The sequence below is a fragment of the Nerophis lumbriciformis genome, linkage group LG02, assembly GCF_033978685.3.
Source record: "Nerophis lumbriciformis linkage group LG02, RoL_Nlum_v2.1, whole genome shotgun sequence".
Classification (NCBI taxonomy): domain Eukaryota; kingdom Metazoa; phylum Chordata; class Actinopteri; order Syngnathiformes; family Syngnathidae; genus Nerophis; species Nerophis lumbriciformis.
Window position 1 is genome coordinate 72,293,388 of NC_084549.2, and position 16,613 is coordinate 72,310,000.

Here is a 16,613-nt window from a genome sequence, read left to right on the forward strand (position 1 = left end):
GTTTTCCTTGGCCCCAGCCTTTGACTGAATATTTTTTTACACCCCCCCCCCCCCCCCCCCGCCCCCTCTCCTCACACACACACACACACACACACAATTTACCTGTTTCACACTTTTTTTTAAGGGGCGCCGGAAGTTGGCAGACCCGTCAGCGATCCTTTCTCTGTCTCACTGTAATGTTTGTCTGATCTTGAATGGGATTGTGCTGAACATCTCAATTTCCGCTCTGGGATTAATGAAGTACTTAATTTACATGGGGAGAAAGGACTTGGCTGAGGTAACACACGTAAATGCAGCATCAACTCGTAACAAATTGAATTATTTTGTAGATCTGTGGATGTCCTCGTTCCTCAACAGAGGACACAATAACAAATCCCTTCTACTTAATATTCCCACCTGAGGTTTAAGCTTGAAGGCGGAAAGATGCTGGTGGGATATTTGTATATTTATAGGTCCATAGTACCATTTCCTTCCCCTCTGTTGCAAGTTTTGTTGGTTCTATGTAACTTGTTTATGTGTGCTATGGCTAAGAGTTTGTTTTCCTTGGCCTCAGTCTGGACCCTCTCCCTGGAGTCCAGCCTTTGACTAAATATTTTTTCACTCCCCTCCTCCCCCAACGTTTACCTGTTTCTCACCTTTTTTTTGAAAGGGGCGCCGGAAGTTGGCGGACCCGTCAACGATCCCTGTAATGTTTGTCTGATCTTGAATGGAAATGTGCTGAAAATCTCAATACCCCCTCAAGGTTTATGAAGTACTTAATTTACATGGAGAGAAATGACTTGGCTGAGGTAACACACCTAAATGCAGCATCAACCAGGTAACAAACTGAATTATTTTGTGGATCTGTGGATGTCCTCGTTCCTCAACAGAGGACACAATAACGAATCCCTTCTACTTAATATTCCCACCTGAGGTTTAAGCTTGAAGGCGGAAAGATGCTGGTGGGATATTTGTATATTTATAGGTCAAGATTTTAGTACAGTTTCCTTCCCCTCTGTTGCAAGTTTTGTTGGTTCTATGTAACTTGTTTATGTGTGCTATGGCTAAGAGTTTGTTTTCCTTGGCCTCAGTCTGGACCCTCTCCCTGGAGTCCAGCCTTTGACTAAATATTTTTTCACTCCCCTCCTCCCCCAACGTTTACCTGTTTCTCACCTTTTTTTTGAAAGGGGCGCCGGAAGTTGGCGGACCCGTCAACGATCCCTGTAATGTTTGTCTGATCTTGAATGGGATTGTGCTGAACATCTCAATTTACGCTCTGGGATTAATGAAGTACTTAATTTACATGGAGAGAATGGACTTTCCTGAGGTAACACACCTAAATGCAGCATCAACTGGTAACAAATTGAATTATTTTGTGGATCTGTGGATGTCCTCGTTCCTCAACAGAGGACACAATAACGAATCCCTTCTACTTAAAATCCCACCTGAGGTTTAAGATTGAAGGTGGAAAGATGCTGGTGGGATAATTGTTATTTATAGGTCAAGATTTTAGTACCATTTCCTTCCCCTCTGTTGCAAGTTTTGTTGGTTCTATGTAACTTGTTTATGTGTGCTATGGCTAAGAGTTTGTTTTCCTTGGCCTCAGTCTGGACCCCCTCCCTGGAGTCCAGCCTTTGACTAAATATTTTTTCACTCCCCTCCTCCCCCAACGTTTACCTGTTTCTCACCTTTTTTTTTGAAAGGGGTGCCGGAAGTTGGCAGACCCGTCAACGATCCCTGTAATGTTTGTCTGATCTTGAATGGGATTGTGCTGAAAATCTCAATTTCCCCTCAAGGATTAATGAAGTACTTAATTTACATGGAGAGAAAGGACTTGGCTGAGGTAACACACCTAAATGCAGCATCAACCAGGTAACAAACTGAATTATTTTGTGGATCTGTGGATGTCCTCGTTCCTCAACAGAGGACACAATAACGAATCCCTTCTACTTAATATTCCCACCTGAGGTTTAAGATTGAAGGCGGAAAGATGCTGGTGGGATATTCGTATATTTATAGGTCAAGATTTTAGTACAATTTCCTTACCCTCTGTTGCAAGTTTTGTTGATTCTATGTAACTTGTTTATGTGTGCTATGGCTAAGAGGTTTTTGCTTGGCCTCAGTCTGGACCCCCTCCCTGGAGTCCAGCCTTTGACTGAATATGTATTTACTCCCCTCCTCCCCCAACGTTTACCTGTTTCTCACCTTTTTTTTGAAAGGGGCGCCGGAAGTTGGCGGACCCGTCAACGATCCCTGCAATGTTTGTCTGATCTTGAATGGGACTGTGCTGAACATCTCAATTTCCCCTCAAGGATTAATTAAGTACTTAATTTACATGGGGAGAATGGACTTGGCTGAGGTAACACACCTAAATGCAGCATCAACCAGGTAACAAACTGAATTATTTTGTGGATCTGTGGATGTCCTCGTTCCTCAACAGAGGACACAATAACAAATCCCTTCTACTTAAAATCCCACCTGAGGTTTAAGCTTGAAGGCGGAAAGATGCTGGTGGGATATTTGTATATTTATAGGTCGAGATTTTAGAACCATTTCCTTCCCCTCTGTTGCAAGTTTTGTTGGTTCTATGTAACTTGTTTATGTGTGCTATGGGTAAGAGTTTGTTTTGCTTGGTCTCAGTCTGGACCCTCTCCCTGGAGTCCAGCCTTTGACTGAATATTTTTTTTACTCCCCTCCTCCCTCAACGTTTACCTGTTTCTCACCTTTTTTTTCAAAGGGGCGCCGGAAGTTGGCAGACCCGTCAACGATCCCTGTAATGTTTGTCTGATCTTGAATGGGATTGTGCTGAAAATCTCAATTTCCCCTCTGGGATCAATTGAGTACTAATTTACATGGAGAGAATGGACTTGGCTGAGGTAACACACCTAAATGCAGCATCAACCAGGTAACAAACTGAATTATTTTGTGGATCTGTGGATGTCCTCGTTCCTCAACAGAGGACACAATAACAAATCCCTTCTACTTAATATTCCCACACGAGGTTTAAGCTTGAAGGCGGAAAGATGCTGGTGGGATATTTGTATATTTATAGGTCAAGATTTTAGTTCAGTTTCCTTCCCCTCTGTTGCAAGTTTTGTTGATTCTATGTAACTTGTTTATGTGTGCTATGGCTAAGAGTTTGTTTTCCTTGGCCTCAGTCTGGACCTTCTCCCTGGAGTCCAGCCTTTGACTAAATATTTTTTTCACTCCCCTCCTCCCCCAACGTTTACCTGTTTCTCACCTTTTTTTTTGAAAGGGGTGCCGGAAGTTGGCAGACCCGTCAACGATCCCTGTAATGTTTGTCTGATCTTGAATGGGATTGTGCTGAAAATCTCAATTTCCCCTCGGGGATTAATTAAGTACTAATTTACATAGAGAGAATGGACTTGCCTGAGGTAACACACCTAAATGCAGCATCAACTGGTAACAAATTGAATTATTTTGTGGATCTGTGGATGTCCTCGTTCCTCAACAGAGGACACAATAACAAATCCCCTCTACTTAAAATCCCACCTGAGGTTTAAGCTTGAAGGCGGAAAGATGCTGGTGGGATATTTGTATATTTATAGGTCAAGATTTTAGTACCATTTCCTTCCCCTCTGTTGCAAGTTTTGTTGATTCTATGTAACTTGTTTATGTGTGCTATGGCTAAGAGTTTGTTTTCCTTGGCCTCAGTCTGGACCCTCTCCCTGGAGTCCAGCCTTTGACTGAATATTTTTTTACTCCCCTCCTCCCTCAACGTTTACCTGTTTCTCACCTTTTTTTTGAAAGGGGCGCCGGAAGTTGGCGGACCCGTCAACGATCCCTGTAATGTTTGTCTGATCTTGAATGGGATTGTGCTGAAAATCTCAATACCCCCTCAAGGATTAATGAAGTACTTAATTTACATGGAGAGAATGGACTTGCCTGAGGTAACACACCTAAATGCAGAATCAGCTGGTAACAAAATGAATTATTTTGTGGATCTGTGGATGTCCTCGTTCCTCAACAGAGGACACAATAACGAATCCCTTCTACTTAATATTCCCACCTGAGGTTTAAGCTTGAAGGCGGAAAGATGCTGGTGGGATATTTGTATATTTATAGGTCAAGATTTTAGTACCATTTCCTTCCCCTCTGTTGCAAGTTTTGTTGATTCTATGTAACTTGTTTATGTGTGCTATGGCTAAGAGGTTTTTGCTTGGCCTCAGTCTGGACCCTCGCCCTGGAGTGCAGCCTTTGACTAAATATTTTTTCACTCCCCTCCTCCCCCAACGTTTACCTGTTTCTCACCTTTTTTTGTAAGGGGCGCTGGACGTTGGCAGACCCGTCAACGATCCCTGTAATGTTTGTCTGATCTTGAATGGGATTGTGCTGAAAATCTCAATACCCCCTCAAGGATTAATGAAGTACTTAATTTACATGGAGAGAAAGGACTTGGCTGAGGTAACACACCTAAATGCAGAATCAGCTGGTAACAAAATGAATTTTTTTGTGGATCTGTGGATGTCCTCGTTCCTCAACAGAGGACACAATAATGGATCTCTTCTACTTAAAATCCCACCTGAGGTTTAAGCTTGAAGGCGGAAAGATGCTGGTGGGATATTTGTATATTTATAGGTCAAGATTTTAGTACAATTTCCTTCCCCTCTGCTGCAAGTTTTGTTGGTTCTATGTAACTTGTTTATGTGTGCTATGGCTAAGAGTTTGTTTTCCTTGGCCTCAGTCTGGACCTCCTCCCTGGAGTCCAGCCTTTGACTGAATTTTTTGTTACTTTTTGGGCCGTTTTGTGTTTGACTTTGATCAGTTGATCTGTTTGCGCTCTCCTCGCCAGCGCTATGAGGATCGCGGCCGGACATTCCCGTGGGACTACGGAAAAAGCGCCGGGGATGCCGTGCCGGCACAAAGATGAAGGAACGTTTTTTAATAAAAAAATATGTTTTTCCCTTGGAACAGAATCGGTGACAAAGGGCAGCCTTGGCGGAGTCCAACCCTCACTGGAAACGTGTCGGACTTACTGCCGGCAATGCGGACCAAGCTCTGACACTGATCGTACAGGGAGCGGATTCTGTTCATAACTTTTATGGACAGAATTTCTAGGTGCAGTCAAGGCGTTGAGGGGATCCGGTTTGGTGGCTGCAGGATTAGGTCTCTGCTTTTTGCGGACGATGTGGTCCTGATGGTCTTCATCTGGCCAGGATCTTCAGCTCTCGCTGGATCGGTTCGCAGCCGAGTGTGAAGCGACTGGGATGAGAATCAGCACCTCCAAGTCCGAGTCCATGGTTCTCGTCCGGAAAAGGGTGGAGTGCCATCTCCGGGTTGGGGAGGAGATCTTGCCCCAAGTGGAGGAGTTCAAGTACCTAGGAGTCTTGTTCACGAGTGGGGGAAGAGTGGATCGTGAGATCGACAGGCGGATCGGTGCGGCATCTTCAGTAATGCGGACGCTGTATCGATCCGTTGTGGTGAAGAAGGAGCTGAGCCGTAAGGCAAAGCTCTCAATTTACCGGTCGATCTACGTTCCCATCCTCACCTATGGTCATGAGCTTTGGGTTATGACCGAAAGGACAAGATCACGGCTGAATTGAGTTTCCTCCGCCGGGTGGCGGGGCTCTCCCTTAGAGATAGGGTGAGAAGCTCTGTCATCCCGGGGGAGCTCAAAGTAAAGCCGCTGCTCCTCCACATGGAGAGGAGCCAGATGAGGTGGTTTGGGCATCTGATCAGGATGCCACCCGAACGCCTCCCTAGGGAGGTGTTTAGGGCACGTCCAACCGGTAGGAGGCCACGGGGAACACCCAGGACACGTTGGGAAGACTATGTCTCCCGGCTGGCCTGGGAACGCCTCGGGATCCCCCGGGAAGAGCTGGACGAAGTGGCTGGGGAGAGGGAAGTCTGGGCTTCCCTGCTTAGGCTGCTGCCCCCGCGACCCGACCTCGGATTAGCGGAGGAAGATGGATGGATGGATGGGTTTTTCCCCTTTATTTAGGAACAATTTTCCTTGTGGATCAATAAAGTTTGTCTAAGTCTAACATAAGCTCACATGACATAAGGTAACGAGATCAAGCATTCGTAATCGTACCTGTCGCCACAATGATTCCCGGGACAGACTTTTTGCTGGTGATGGGTCCGGATGTGTAGGGATTCTCGGACATTTCCAGATGAAGATGCAGCGAACAAAAAGGCTGCCAATACAAGGAATTCCATCAAAAAAAACATATCCATTAATTACTGTATTTCAGTTGCACCGGCAATTAAAGGCGGCCTCGTCTTCAAAACATCAAAACAGCGGCCCCGTTTTCAAGGAGGAAACAAAAAGATTCTTTTGTTGCCATCATCTTCGCACAAAAGAAAGAAAAGGACACCAAGGGCATAATTTGTGTTGTTTTTGTTTTTTTTCCCCCAAAGCAAACAAGCGTGTAATTAAAGTCTCCCGGGATGCGACGATAAAAACGGAAAAATCATTTTCACTCATCATGCGGTATGTTGCGGAACATCAATAAGGCCGATGAGGTCAGCGGTGAGTATTGGGGTCAACACACTGAAATACTGCCATGCACGGCCGATCAAAACCGTAACACACACCGCACGGATCTGCATTATACCGTATTAAGGCTGAAACGACGCGTCGACGTAGTCGACGTCATCGGTTACGTAAATATGTCGACGCCGTTTTTGTGCGTCGGCGCGTCGCATATTTACGTCACACTACTTTACTGTCATGGCGGAGCGCAAAGCAGACGATGCGAGCGAGGGGAAAAAAGCACGCCAAAAGTCGTCAAAAGTGTGGGAGTATTTCAATAAACGGCCTAATAATGTTGTTGTATGCACACTGTGTCGAGCGGAAATGGCCTATCATAGCAGCACAACGGCTATGAACGAACATTTGAAAAGAAAACCCCCGACAGCGTTCTTGCCATCACCATCAACAAGTCAATCGTCCCCGTGCGTATACGTTGTCATTATTACACAAAAACATGAATGTGTCATTTGTATCTGCGTTGTAAATTCATAAAATAAAGCCCCGTTTCGCTCTGAGAGGCGCGTTTGGCGTGCCTGTTCAGTGTTTACAAAGACGCGCTCCTCTTTAACGCTGTGGAGAGGCGGCGGCGGCGAGCGAGCGGCGAGGCGGGGCGCGCCGGGAGCGACGCCGCAATCGTGCCCAGGTGCGCGATCCGCGCAGTTGGAAGAGAAAAGACTTTGTGTAAAATTAAAAGATTGTAAACCTGGCAAAGCCGTCTGGCGTTCAGTCTGTCGGTCCTGAAAGAACCCCACGGCACAAGACGTGTCACAAACGCTAACGTTAATTAGTTGTGCAAATACCTTTTACAACATTAACAGTTACATATACTATGTACAAACCAACAATTAACTTTCACTTTAATCATACTATCATTGTTGTGTTATTAAGCAAAATAAGCAATACTTTTACTTTTGTTGAAATGTTTACACTGTACACTTTTTTGTATTGGATGTTTAGCTTTATTTTTGCACATTTTAGCAAATAAGCAATACTTTTACTTTTGTTGAAATGTTTACACTTGTTACAGAATATTTCCGTTTTGCACTTTTTTGTATTGGATGTTTATCTTTATTTTTGCACATTTTAAAGCAAAATAAGCAATACTTTTACTTTTGAAATGCTTATACTATTCCAGAATATTAAGATTTGCACTGGATGTTTACTTTTATATTTGCACATTAAAAAGCAAATAAGCTACTTTTAATTTTGTTAAATGTTAAAAGTTTTAAATGTTTACATTGTTACAGAATATTTTGTCATGTTGTTGTCAATGTTGACTGACTAGTGGCCATACTTTTTTTTTGTAAATAAAAGCCATGCCTTTTGAAAAAACTGGCCTACATTTATTTTTTCCTCTTCATTTTAAATAAAAAAAAAAAAATCGGTAAAAGGAAAAATAATCTATAGATTAATCGAAAAAAATAATCTATAGATCAACCGATTAATCGAAAAAATAATCTATAGATTAATCGATAGAAAAATAATCGTTAGCTGCAGCCCTATACCGTATTAGTTACATTTATGGCGGTTCCAAAAGGTTCTACTCTGACAAAACATGCTCCCCCCCCACTGTGCTATTATTTCCCTGACAAATACACCGCATGGCTGTGCTGTCGTTAAACACCGTAAGTCAGTCCCTCCAGGATTTTGTGATTGTCGTGGCCTGAAACGCCTGATTTCGCAGCATTTTCAAAAACTGTTTTAAACCTTTAAGCCTTAATTCTGTCAATAACTTATGCCTGCATGTGATTTCATGAATTTGCAATCTGTCTTTTAAGGTTCTTTTTGTAACATGTCGGAGGCGGATATTTACAAATATCCGAATTTAAGTGTTACTACTTTTATTTCATAGTCATATTTGAAAACAGCTTGTGTTCTTCCAATTGTGGTCTTTTGGTTGTCTGCAAAACTGTGTGCTTAACCTTGAACGAGGAATGTTAGAGAGAGCGATAATAAGCATTTGTTTTGACTAGAGAGAGGGAAGAGGGGAGAGGGTTTTGGGTCGGAAAGGCAGACCATTTTGGCGGCGCGATAGAATGTTCTATGCTGGACTGGTCTCAAAAATATATCTGCAAAGCTTTGCCAATATATTACAAAATACCTATTCTGTCTCTGGTGGTTTTTCAACTCAGCTTTAAGTGTCATAAAGAGCTTGGGAGCGACTTGTGACTTGAATTCCCTGGGAGGAACAACTGGTCCAAAAACGCAACAAACCCTAGCCCAAAAAAGCACAGGATTTCAAAAAAATCTAAAAACATATGCTGTGTGTTACGTTCCCAGATGGCTCTGGGTCTAGGGATGGTAGGAAAACGCGACATAAAAGTGTGTAAACTAAATGAGGTGACGACGAAGCCAAGAATTGAAAACAAAGCTAGTGTTATTGAAAGGTAACCATAGGGGGGGGTTACAACAAAGCACAACACAAGCCTAGCTCGGGAATACAGGTGCTGTCAAAGGAATGAATAAACCATACCAAGAGACACCTCTGACAAAGAAAGGTAAGCTTACTAACGAAAGCTATTTAATTAGCATAAACCAAAAACCTACTCTAGCCAAAAGGGAGTCCAAAACCCACAAGGGTGACAGCCCTTCATTTAGTTTATACACTTTTATGTTGCGTTCTGTTACGATCCCTAGACCCAGAGCCATCTGGGAACGTAACATAAATTGGGGGCTCGTCCGGGATTGGCTGGCTGATTGACAGGTGAAATGAGGAGCAGCTGGGAAAAGGAACCGGTTGATTTCGCAGCAAAGGCAGTGCATGAGTAGAAACTATAGGGGAAGAACGACAAAGAAACCACCGGTACGTGGAACGTAGCAGGATGTTAAATGTAACGTTTTCGAACATTGACAGATTTGACCAGTCCCCCAATGATGTCGCAGACCTTTTTTTTGAGATGCCTGAATTTACAGCAGTTCTTTTTAAGTGTTTGAAAGTGAAAGTTGCAATACTTTTTGGACATTTGCTGAGGAAAATGTATCAGGGGTTTTATAATCCATCTATGAACAAGCTTATTGGTGTTTCTGGCCAAAGTTAAGTAGGAGAAAATGCGGCCGGTTATACATTATTTGATGTCTATGTGCTGTTTGGTAACAAACGCGTCACGGACCGGTGGTTGGGGACTACTGGTCTAGAATACAGTAAGAAATAGGGTTGTCCCGATACCAAAATGTATTTCGATACTTTTCTAAATAAAGAGGACCACAAAAAAATGGCATCATTAGCTTTAATTTAACAAAAAATCTTAGTGTACATGAAACATATGTTTATTATTTTAATTTAGTCCTTAAATAATATTAAATAATATTAATATTAATATTAAATAATATTAGGGTACATGAAACATGTTTATTATTGTAATTTAGTCCTTAAATAATAATAAATAATATTGATATTAATATTAAATAATATTAGGGTACATGAAACATATGTTTATTATTGTAATTTAGTCCTTAAATAATATTAAATAATATTAATATTAATATTAAATAATATTAATATTAATATTAAATAATATTAAATAATATTAGGGTACATGAAACATATGTTTATTATGGCATCATTAGCTTTAATTTAACAAAAAATCTTAGTGTACATGAAACATATGTTTATTATTGTAATTTAGTCCTTAAATAATATTAATATTAATATTAAATAATATTAGGGTACATGAAACATGTTTATTATTGTAATTTAGTCCTTAAATAATAATAAATAATATTGATATTAATATTAAATAATATTAGGGTACATGAAACATATGTTTATTATTGTAATTTAGTGCTTAAATAATATTAAATAATATTAATATTAATATTAAACAATATTAATATTAATATTAAATAATATTAAATAATCTTCGGGTACATGAAACATATGTTTATTATGGCATCATTAGCTTTAATTTAACAAAAAATCTTAGTGTACATGAAACATATGTTTATTATTTTAATTTAGTCCTTAAATAATATTAAATAATATTAATATTAATATTAAATAATATTAGGGTACATGAAACATGTTTATTATTGTAATTTAGTCCTTAAATAATAATAAATAATATTGATATTAATATTAAATAATATTAGGGTACATGAAACATATGTTTATTATTGTAATTTAGTCCTTAAATAATATTAAATAATATTAATATTAATATTAAACAATATTAATATTAATATTAAAATAATATTAAATAATCTTCGGGTACATGAAACATATGTTTATTATGGCATCATTAGCTTTAATTTAACAAAAAATCTTAGTGTACATGAAACATATGTTTATTATTGTAATTTAGTCCTTAAATAATATTAAATAATATTAATATTAATATTAAATAATATTAGGGTACATGAAACATATGTTTATTATTGTAATTTAGTCCTTAAATAATATTAAATAATATTAGTGTACATGAAACATATGTTTATTATTGTAATTTAGTCCTTAAATAATATTAAATAATATTAATATTAATATTAAATAATATTAGGGTACATGAAACATGTTTATTATTGTAATTTAGTCCTTAAATAATAATAAATAATATTGATATTAATATTAAATAATCTTCGGGTACATGAAACATATGTTTATTATGGCATCATTAGCTTTAATTTAACAAAAAATCTTAGTGTACATGAAACATATGTTTATTATTGTAATTTAGTCCTTAAATAATATTAAATAATATTAATATTAATATTAAATAATATTAGGGTACATGAAACATATGTTTATTATTGTAATTTAGTCCTTAAATAATATTAAATAATATTAGTGTACATGAAACATATGTTTATTATTGTAATTTAGTCCTTAAATAATATTAAATAATATTAATATTAATATTAAATAATATTAGGGTACATGAAACATATGTTTATTATTGTAATTTAGTCCTTAAATAATATTAAATAATATTAGTGTACATGAAACATATGTTTATTATTGTAATTTAGTCCTTAAATAATATTAAATAATATTAATATTAATATTAAATAATATTAGGGTACATGAAACATGTTTATTATTGTAATTTAGTCCTTAAATAATAATAAATAATATTGATATTAATATTAAATAATATTAGGGTACATGAAACATATGTTTATTATTGTAATTTAGTCCTTAAATAATATTAAATAATATTAATATTAATATTAAATAATATTAATATTAATATTAAATAATATTAAATAATATTCGGGTACATGAAACATATGTTTATTATGGCATCATTAGCTTTAATTTAACAAAAAATCTTAGTGTACATGAAACATATGTTTATTATTTTAATTTAGTCCTTAAATAATATTAAATAATATTAATATTAATATTAAATAATATTAGGGTACATGAAACATGTTTATTATTGTAATTTAGTCCTTAAATAATAATAAATAATATTGATATTAATATTAAATAATATTAGGGTACATGAAACATATGTTTATTATTGTAATTTAGTCCTTAAATAATATTAAATAATATTAATATTAATATTAAATAATATTAATATTAATATTAAATAATATTAAATAATCTTCGGGTACATGAAACATATGTTTATTATGGCATCATTAGCTTTAATTTAACAAAAAATCTTAGTGTACATGAAACATATGTTTATTATTGTAATTTAGTCCTTAAATAATATTAAATAATATTAATATTAATATTAAATAATATTAGGGTACATGAAACATGTTTATTATTGTAATTTAGTCCTTAAATAATAATAAATAATATTGATATTAATATTAAATAATATTAGGGTACATGAAACATATGTTTATTATTGTAATTTAGTCCTTAAATAATATTAAATAATATTAATATTAATATTAAATAATATTAATATTAATATTAAATAATATTAAATAATCTTCGGGTACATGAAACATATGTTTATTATGGCATCATTAGCTTTAATTTAACAAAAAATCTTAGTGTACATGAAAAATATGTTTATTATTGTAATTTAGTCCTTAAATAATATTAAATAATATTAATATTAATATTAAATAATATTAGGGTACATGAAACATGTTTATTATTGTAATTTAGTCCTTAAATAATAATAAATAATATTGATATTAATATTAAATAATATTAGGGTACATGAAACATATGTTTATTATTGTAATTTAGTCCTTAAATAATATTAAATAATATTAATATTAATATTAAACAATATTAATATTAATATTAAAATAATATTACATAATCTTCGGGTACATGAAACATATGTTTATTATTGCAATTTAGTCCTTAAATAAAATAGTGAACATACTAGACAACTTGTCTTTTAGTAGTAAGTAAACAAACAAAGACTCCTAATTAGTCTATGCAGTAACATATTGTGTCATTTATACACCTATTATTTTGTACACATTATAAAGGACAAGCTGTAAAAAAATATTATTAATCCACTTGTTCATTTACTGTTAATATCTGCTTATTTTCTGTTTTAACATGTTCTATCTACACTTCTGTTAAAATGTAATAATCACTTATTCTTCTCTTCTTTCATACTTTACATTAGTTTTGGATGATACCACACATTTAGGTATCGATTGCGATACCAAGTAGTTACAGGATCATACATTGGTCATATTCAAAGTCCTCATGTGTCCAGGGACGTATTTACTGACTTTATAAACATAATATACATTTCGAAAAAAGGAAAAACAGATTTTGTGAATTGTAGTATCAACTAGATACGTGATTGTACTTGGTATCATTACAGTGGATGTCAGGTGTAAATCCACCCATGACATTTGTTTACGTTGTGACGCCGGTGAGCTATTGTATCCTCCTACTGTGTGTAGTGAAGCATGTTCAGCTATTCCTCATCCTCCAGTGATAATGTAACTTGTAAGAAACTTACTTTATTTGTCGCCATGGAGACGAGGATTAGTGATTTAGAAGTAGCTAAAACACTGCCGACTGCCGATGGATGTTAGCCGGTAACCAGAGGTGGGTAGTAACGCGCTACATTTACTCCGTTACATCTACTTGAGTAACTTTTGGGATAAATTGTACTTCTAAGAGTAGTTTTAATGCAACGTACTTTTACTTTTACTTGAGTATATTTATAGAGAAGAAACGCTACTTTTACTCCGCTACTTTTATCTACATTCAGCTCGCTACTCGCTACTAATTTTTATCGATCTGTTAATGCACGCTTTGTTTGTTTTGGTCTGTCAGACAGACCTTCATAGTGCCTGCGTTTCAACAAATACAGTCACTGGTGACGTTCACTCCGTTCCACCAATCAGATGCAGTCACTGGTGACGTTGGACCAATCAAACAGAGCCAGGCGGTCACATGACCTGACTTAAACAAGTTGAAAAACTTATTGGGGTGTTACCATTTAGTGGTCAATCGTACGGAATATGTACTGTACTGTGCAATCTACTAATAAAAGTTCCAATCAATCAATCAAAAGTGTGAAGGAAAAAAGACCCTTTTTTATTTCAACCGTACATCCCGTCAAAAGCCTAAAGACTGACTGCACAGTTCCTGTCTTCACAATAAAAGTGCCGCTCCATCGCGCCTGCGCTTTCAAAACAAGAGTCTCCGAAAGCCAGCGCAAACAAGCGAGCAAGCTACGGAGTTTGCCGCCAATGTATTTCTTGTAAAGTGTATAAAAACGAATATGGAAGCTGGACAAATAAGATGCCAAAAACCAACCACTTTCATGTGGTATTAGACAGAAAGGAGGAACTTTTTTTCTCCTCCATTTGAAAACGTGGATGTTATCATCACTACTGTCTGATTACAATCAATGCAAGTCATCAGAATCAGGTAATACACCAACTTATATTCTTGTCTTCGTGAAAGAAAGGAATCTATATGTGTTAAACATGCATGTATATTCATTAAAACACCTTTAACATGTAAACAAAAACGGCAAAATAAATAAATATAAATTATATACTGTATATATATATATGTGTGTATATATATATATATATGTATATATATATATATGTATATGTATATATATATATAAATGTGTATATATATATATATATATATATATATATATATATGTGTGTGTGTATATATATATATGTGTGTATGTATATATATATATATATATATATATATATATATATATATATATATATATATATATATATATATATATGATATGTGTGTGTATGTTACTCATCAGTTACTCAGTACTTGAGTAGTTTTTTCACAACATACTTTTTACTTTTACTCGAGTAAATATTTGGGTGACTACTCCTTACTTTTACTTGAGTAATAAATCTCTAAAGTAACAGTACTCTTACTTGAGTACAATTTCTGGCTACTCTACCCGCCTCTGCCGGTAACTAGCTAGCTATGTCTTAAAGCACCTCTTATTGAGGGCGTTTCAGTGTTATAACTTACTTCACCTTAATCTTAATAATAATAATAATAATAGATTTGATTTGTAAAAAGCACTTTACGTTGAGCAAACAACCTCAAAGTGCTACAGTGTATAAAAAAAAAAATAAGATAATAAAAATAAAAACTAGAACTAGCACGCATATATCTAAAAAAAAGGCTTTTTAAAAAGCATCCAAAGTCTGTGGTGCCCTCAGGCAGTCAGGGAGAGCGTTCCACAGACTGGGAGCCAGTCTCCTATTGTTTGTAGTTTTGTCCTCGGAGGTTGAAGGAGGTTAGTCTGTCCGGAGCTGAGGTGTCGTGTGGAGGATTTGGGGGTGAGCAGTTCTAAGGGGGGCATTTCCATGGAGCCACTGGTGGGTTAGTAGGGAGATCTTTAGTTTTCAAGCCAAAATGCGTCCGTTCTCCCTTTTTCTGTCTACACACTGTGTCTGCTTGTAAGTACTCTGTGTGTGCGCGCTGCCGAACATGCTCCTTTTGCTCGTAAAACCAGCAGTGTCATGCCTGTTAAAAAAAAAAAAAAAATACTTTTCAAACAGTATGGTACCGTTTTTGATTCATTAGTACCGCGATACTATACTAGTACTGGTATACCGTAGAACCCTAGCAATCAAATAAGCCGGCTGGCTCACAAGACAGCCTCATAATATAATTGAGTGTAGTCCAACATTCATTAGCCTGGTGTGACTACATTTGTTGAATTGAAGTCACACAGGTTAATGGAAAGTCTGCCCCCCCCTCCCCCCTGCTGAAAAGTAAACCTAATGACACTGCCCCCCCTACACGGATAATAAAACTATTCCTCCTGAGCATCCCTACGGTCATTTAGGCAGTCTGGAAAAGGCCCAGCAAAGCTCCCTCCCTCGGCCTTGTGCAAATCCGGGCCGTAAATCAAAGAACATCCAAAGCGCGGCTGATGAGGTTGAAACATTTGATGCATGATACGTGTCATAAGCGTCATTTCCCATGAATCAGGGCATCCATTCGCTCGCTCGCGGCCGAGGAGGCTCACCGTTTCGCAGCGGATATTATTCCCGGCCACGTCCGTGGCGGGAGCCGGCAGCAGAGCCCAGGTCTGTCCTTTGTTGTATGTGATGTAGGTCTTGATGTGCTGGTCCACCAGCTTGTTGGCCAGGTACATGCCGTTTATGCCCTCCACCTGAGAAGACACACATATTGTAGTCCTTTAGTCCTGGCCTCAGTTTCCCTTCATGGATGAGAAGCAGGTTTGCTAGAATTACCTGCAGAACAGAGCCAGTGGACGTTTGTGTTTTTTTTCCATAACAGGGCTGTTTTTTTTCCCAGTGTGTGACTCACAAAAGAAATAGACCAAAAACAAATGTCCACTGCACAGCATGCTGGTTGTCAGGACCATCTAGAGCAGGCCCTGGGCAATCATTTTGCCTCGGGGGGGCCACATTTTGAGAAAAAATAAGTGCCTGTTTTTAGGAACACTTATACAAAACCTCACAATAATGTCTGAATGCTAAAAACGTTATGACAGACCGTCTTAAAACCTACAAGGGTGACAGCCCTTCATTTAGTTTATACACATTTATGTTGCGTTCTGCTACGATCTCTAGACCCAGAGCCATCTGGGAACGTAACAGAAATTGGGGGCTCGTCCGGGATTGGCCGGCTGAATAAAAGGTGAAATGAGTCTGGGGGCTGGTATATCTATCTATCTATCTATCTATCTATCTATCTATCTATCTATTTATCTATCTATCT

General features: G+C 36.9%; 1 protein-coding gene across 2 annotated transcripts in view; it reads right to left on the reverse strand.

Moving 5' to 3' along the window:
- The window catches only part of sorcs3b (sortilin related VPS10 domain containing receptor 3b), a 313,247-nt gene that overhangs the window by 116,945 nt on the left and 179,689 nt on the right, over window positions 1–16,613 (reverse strand). For both annotated transcript variants that reach the window (XM_061968212.1, XM_061968203.1), the window contains exons 10-11: window positions 15,895–16,041; window positions 6,035–6,137 (exon numbers count right to left, since the gene is read on the reverse strand). In XM_061968212.1, coding sequence (XP_061824196.1) covers window positions 6,035–6,137; window positions 15,895–16,041 — 250 coding nt within the window. The remainder of the gene's footprint in view (window positions 1–6,034; window positions 6,138–15,894; window positions 16,042–16,613) is intronic.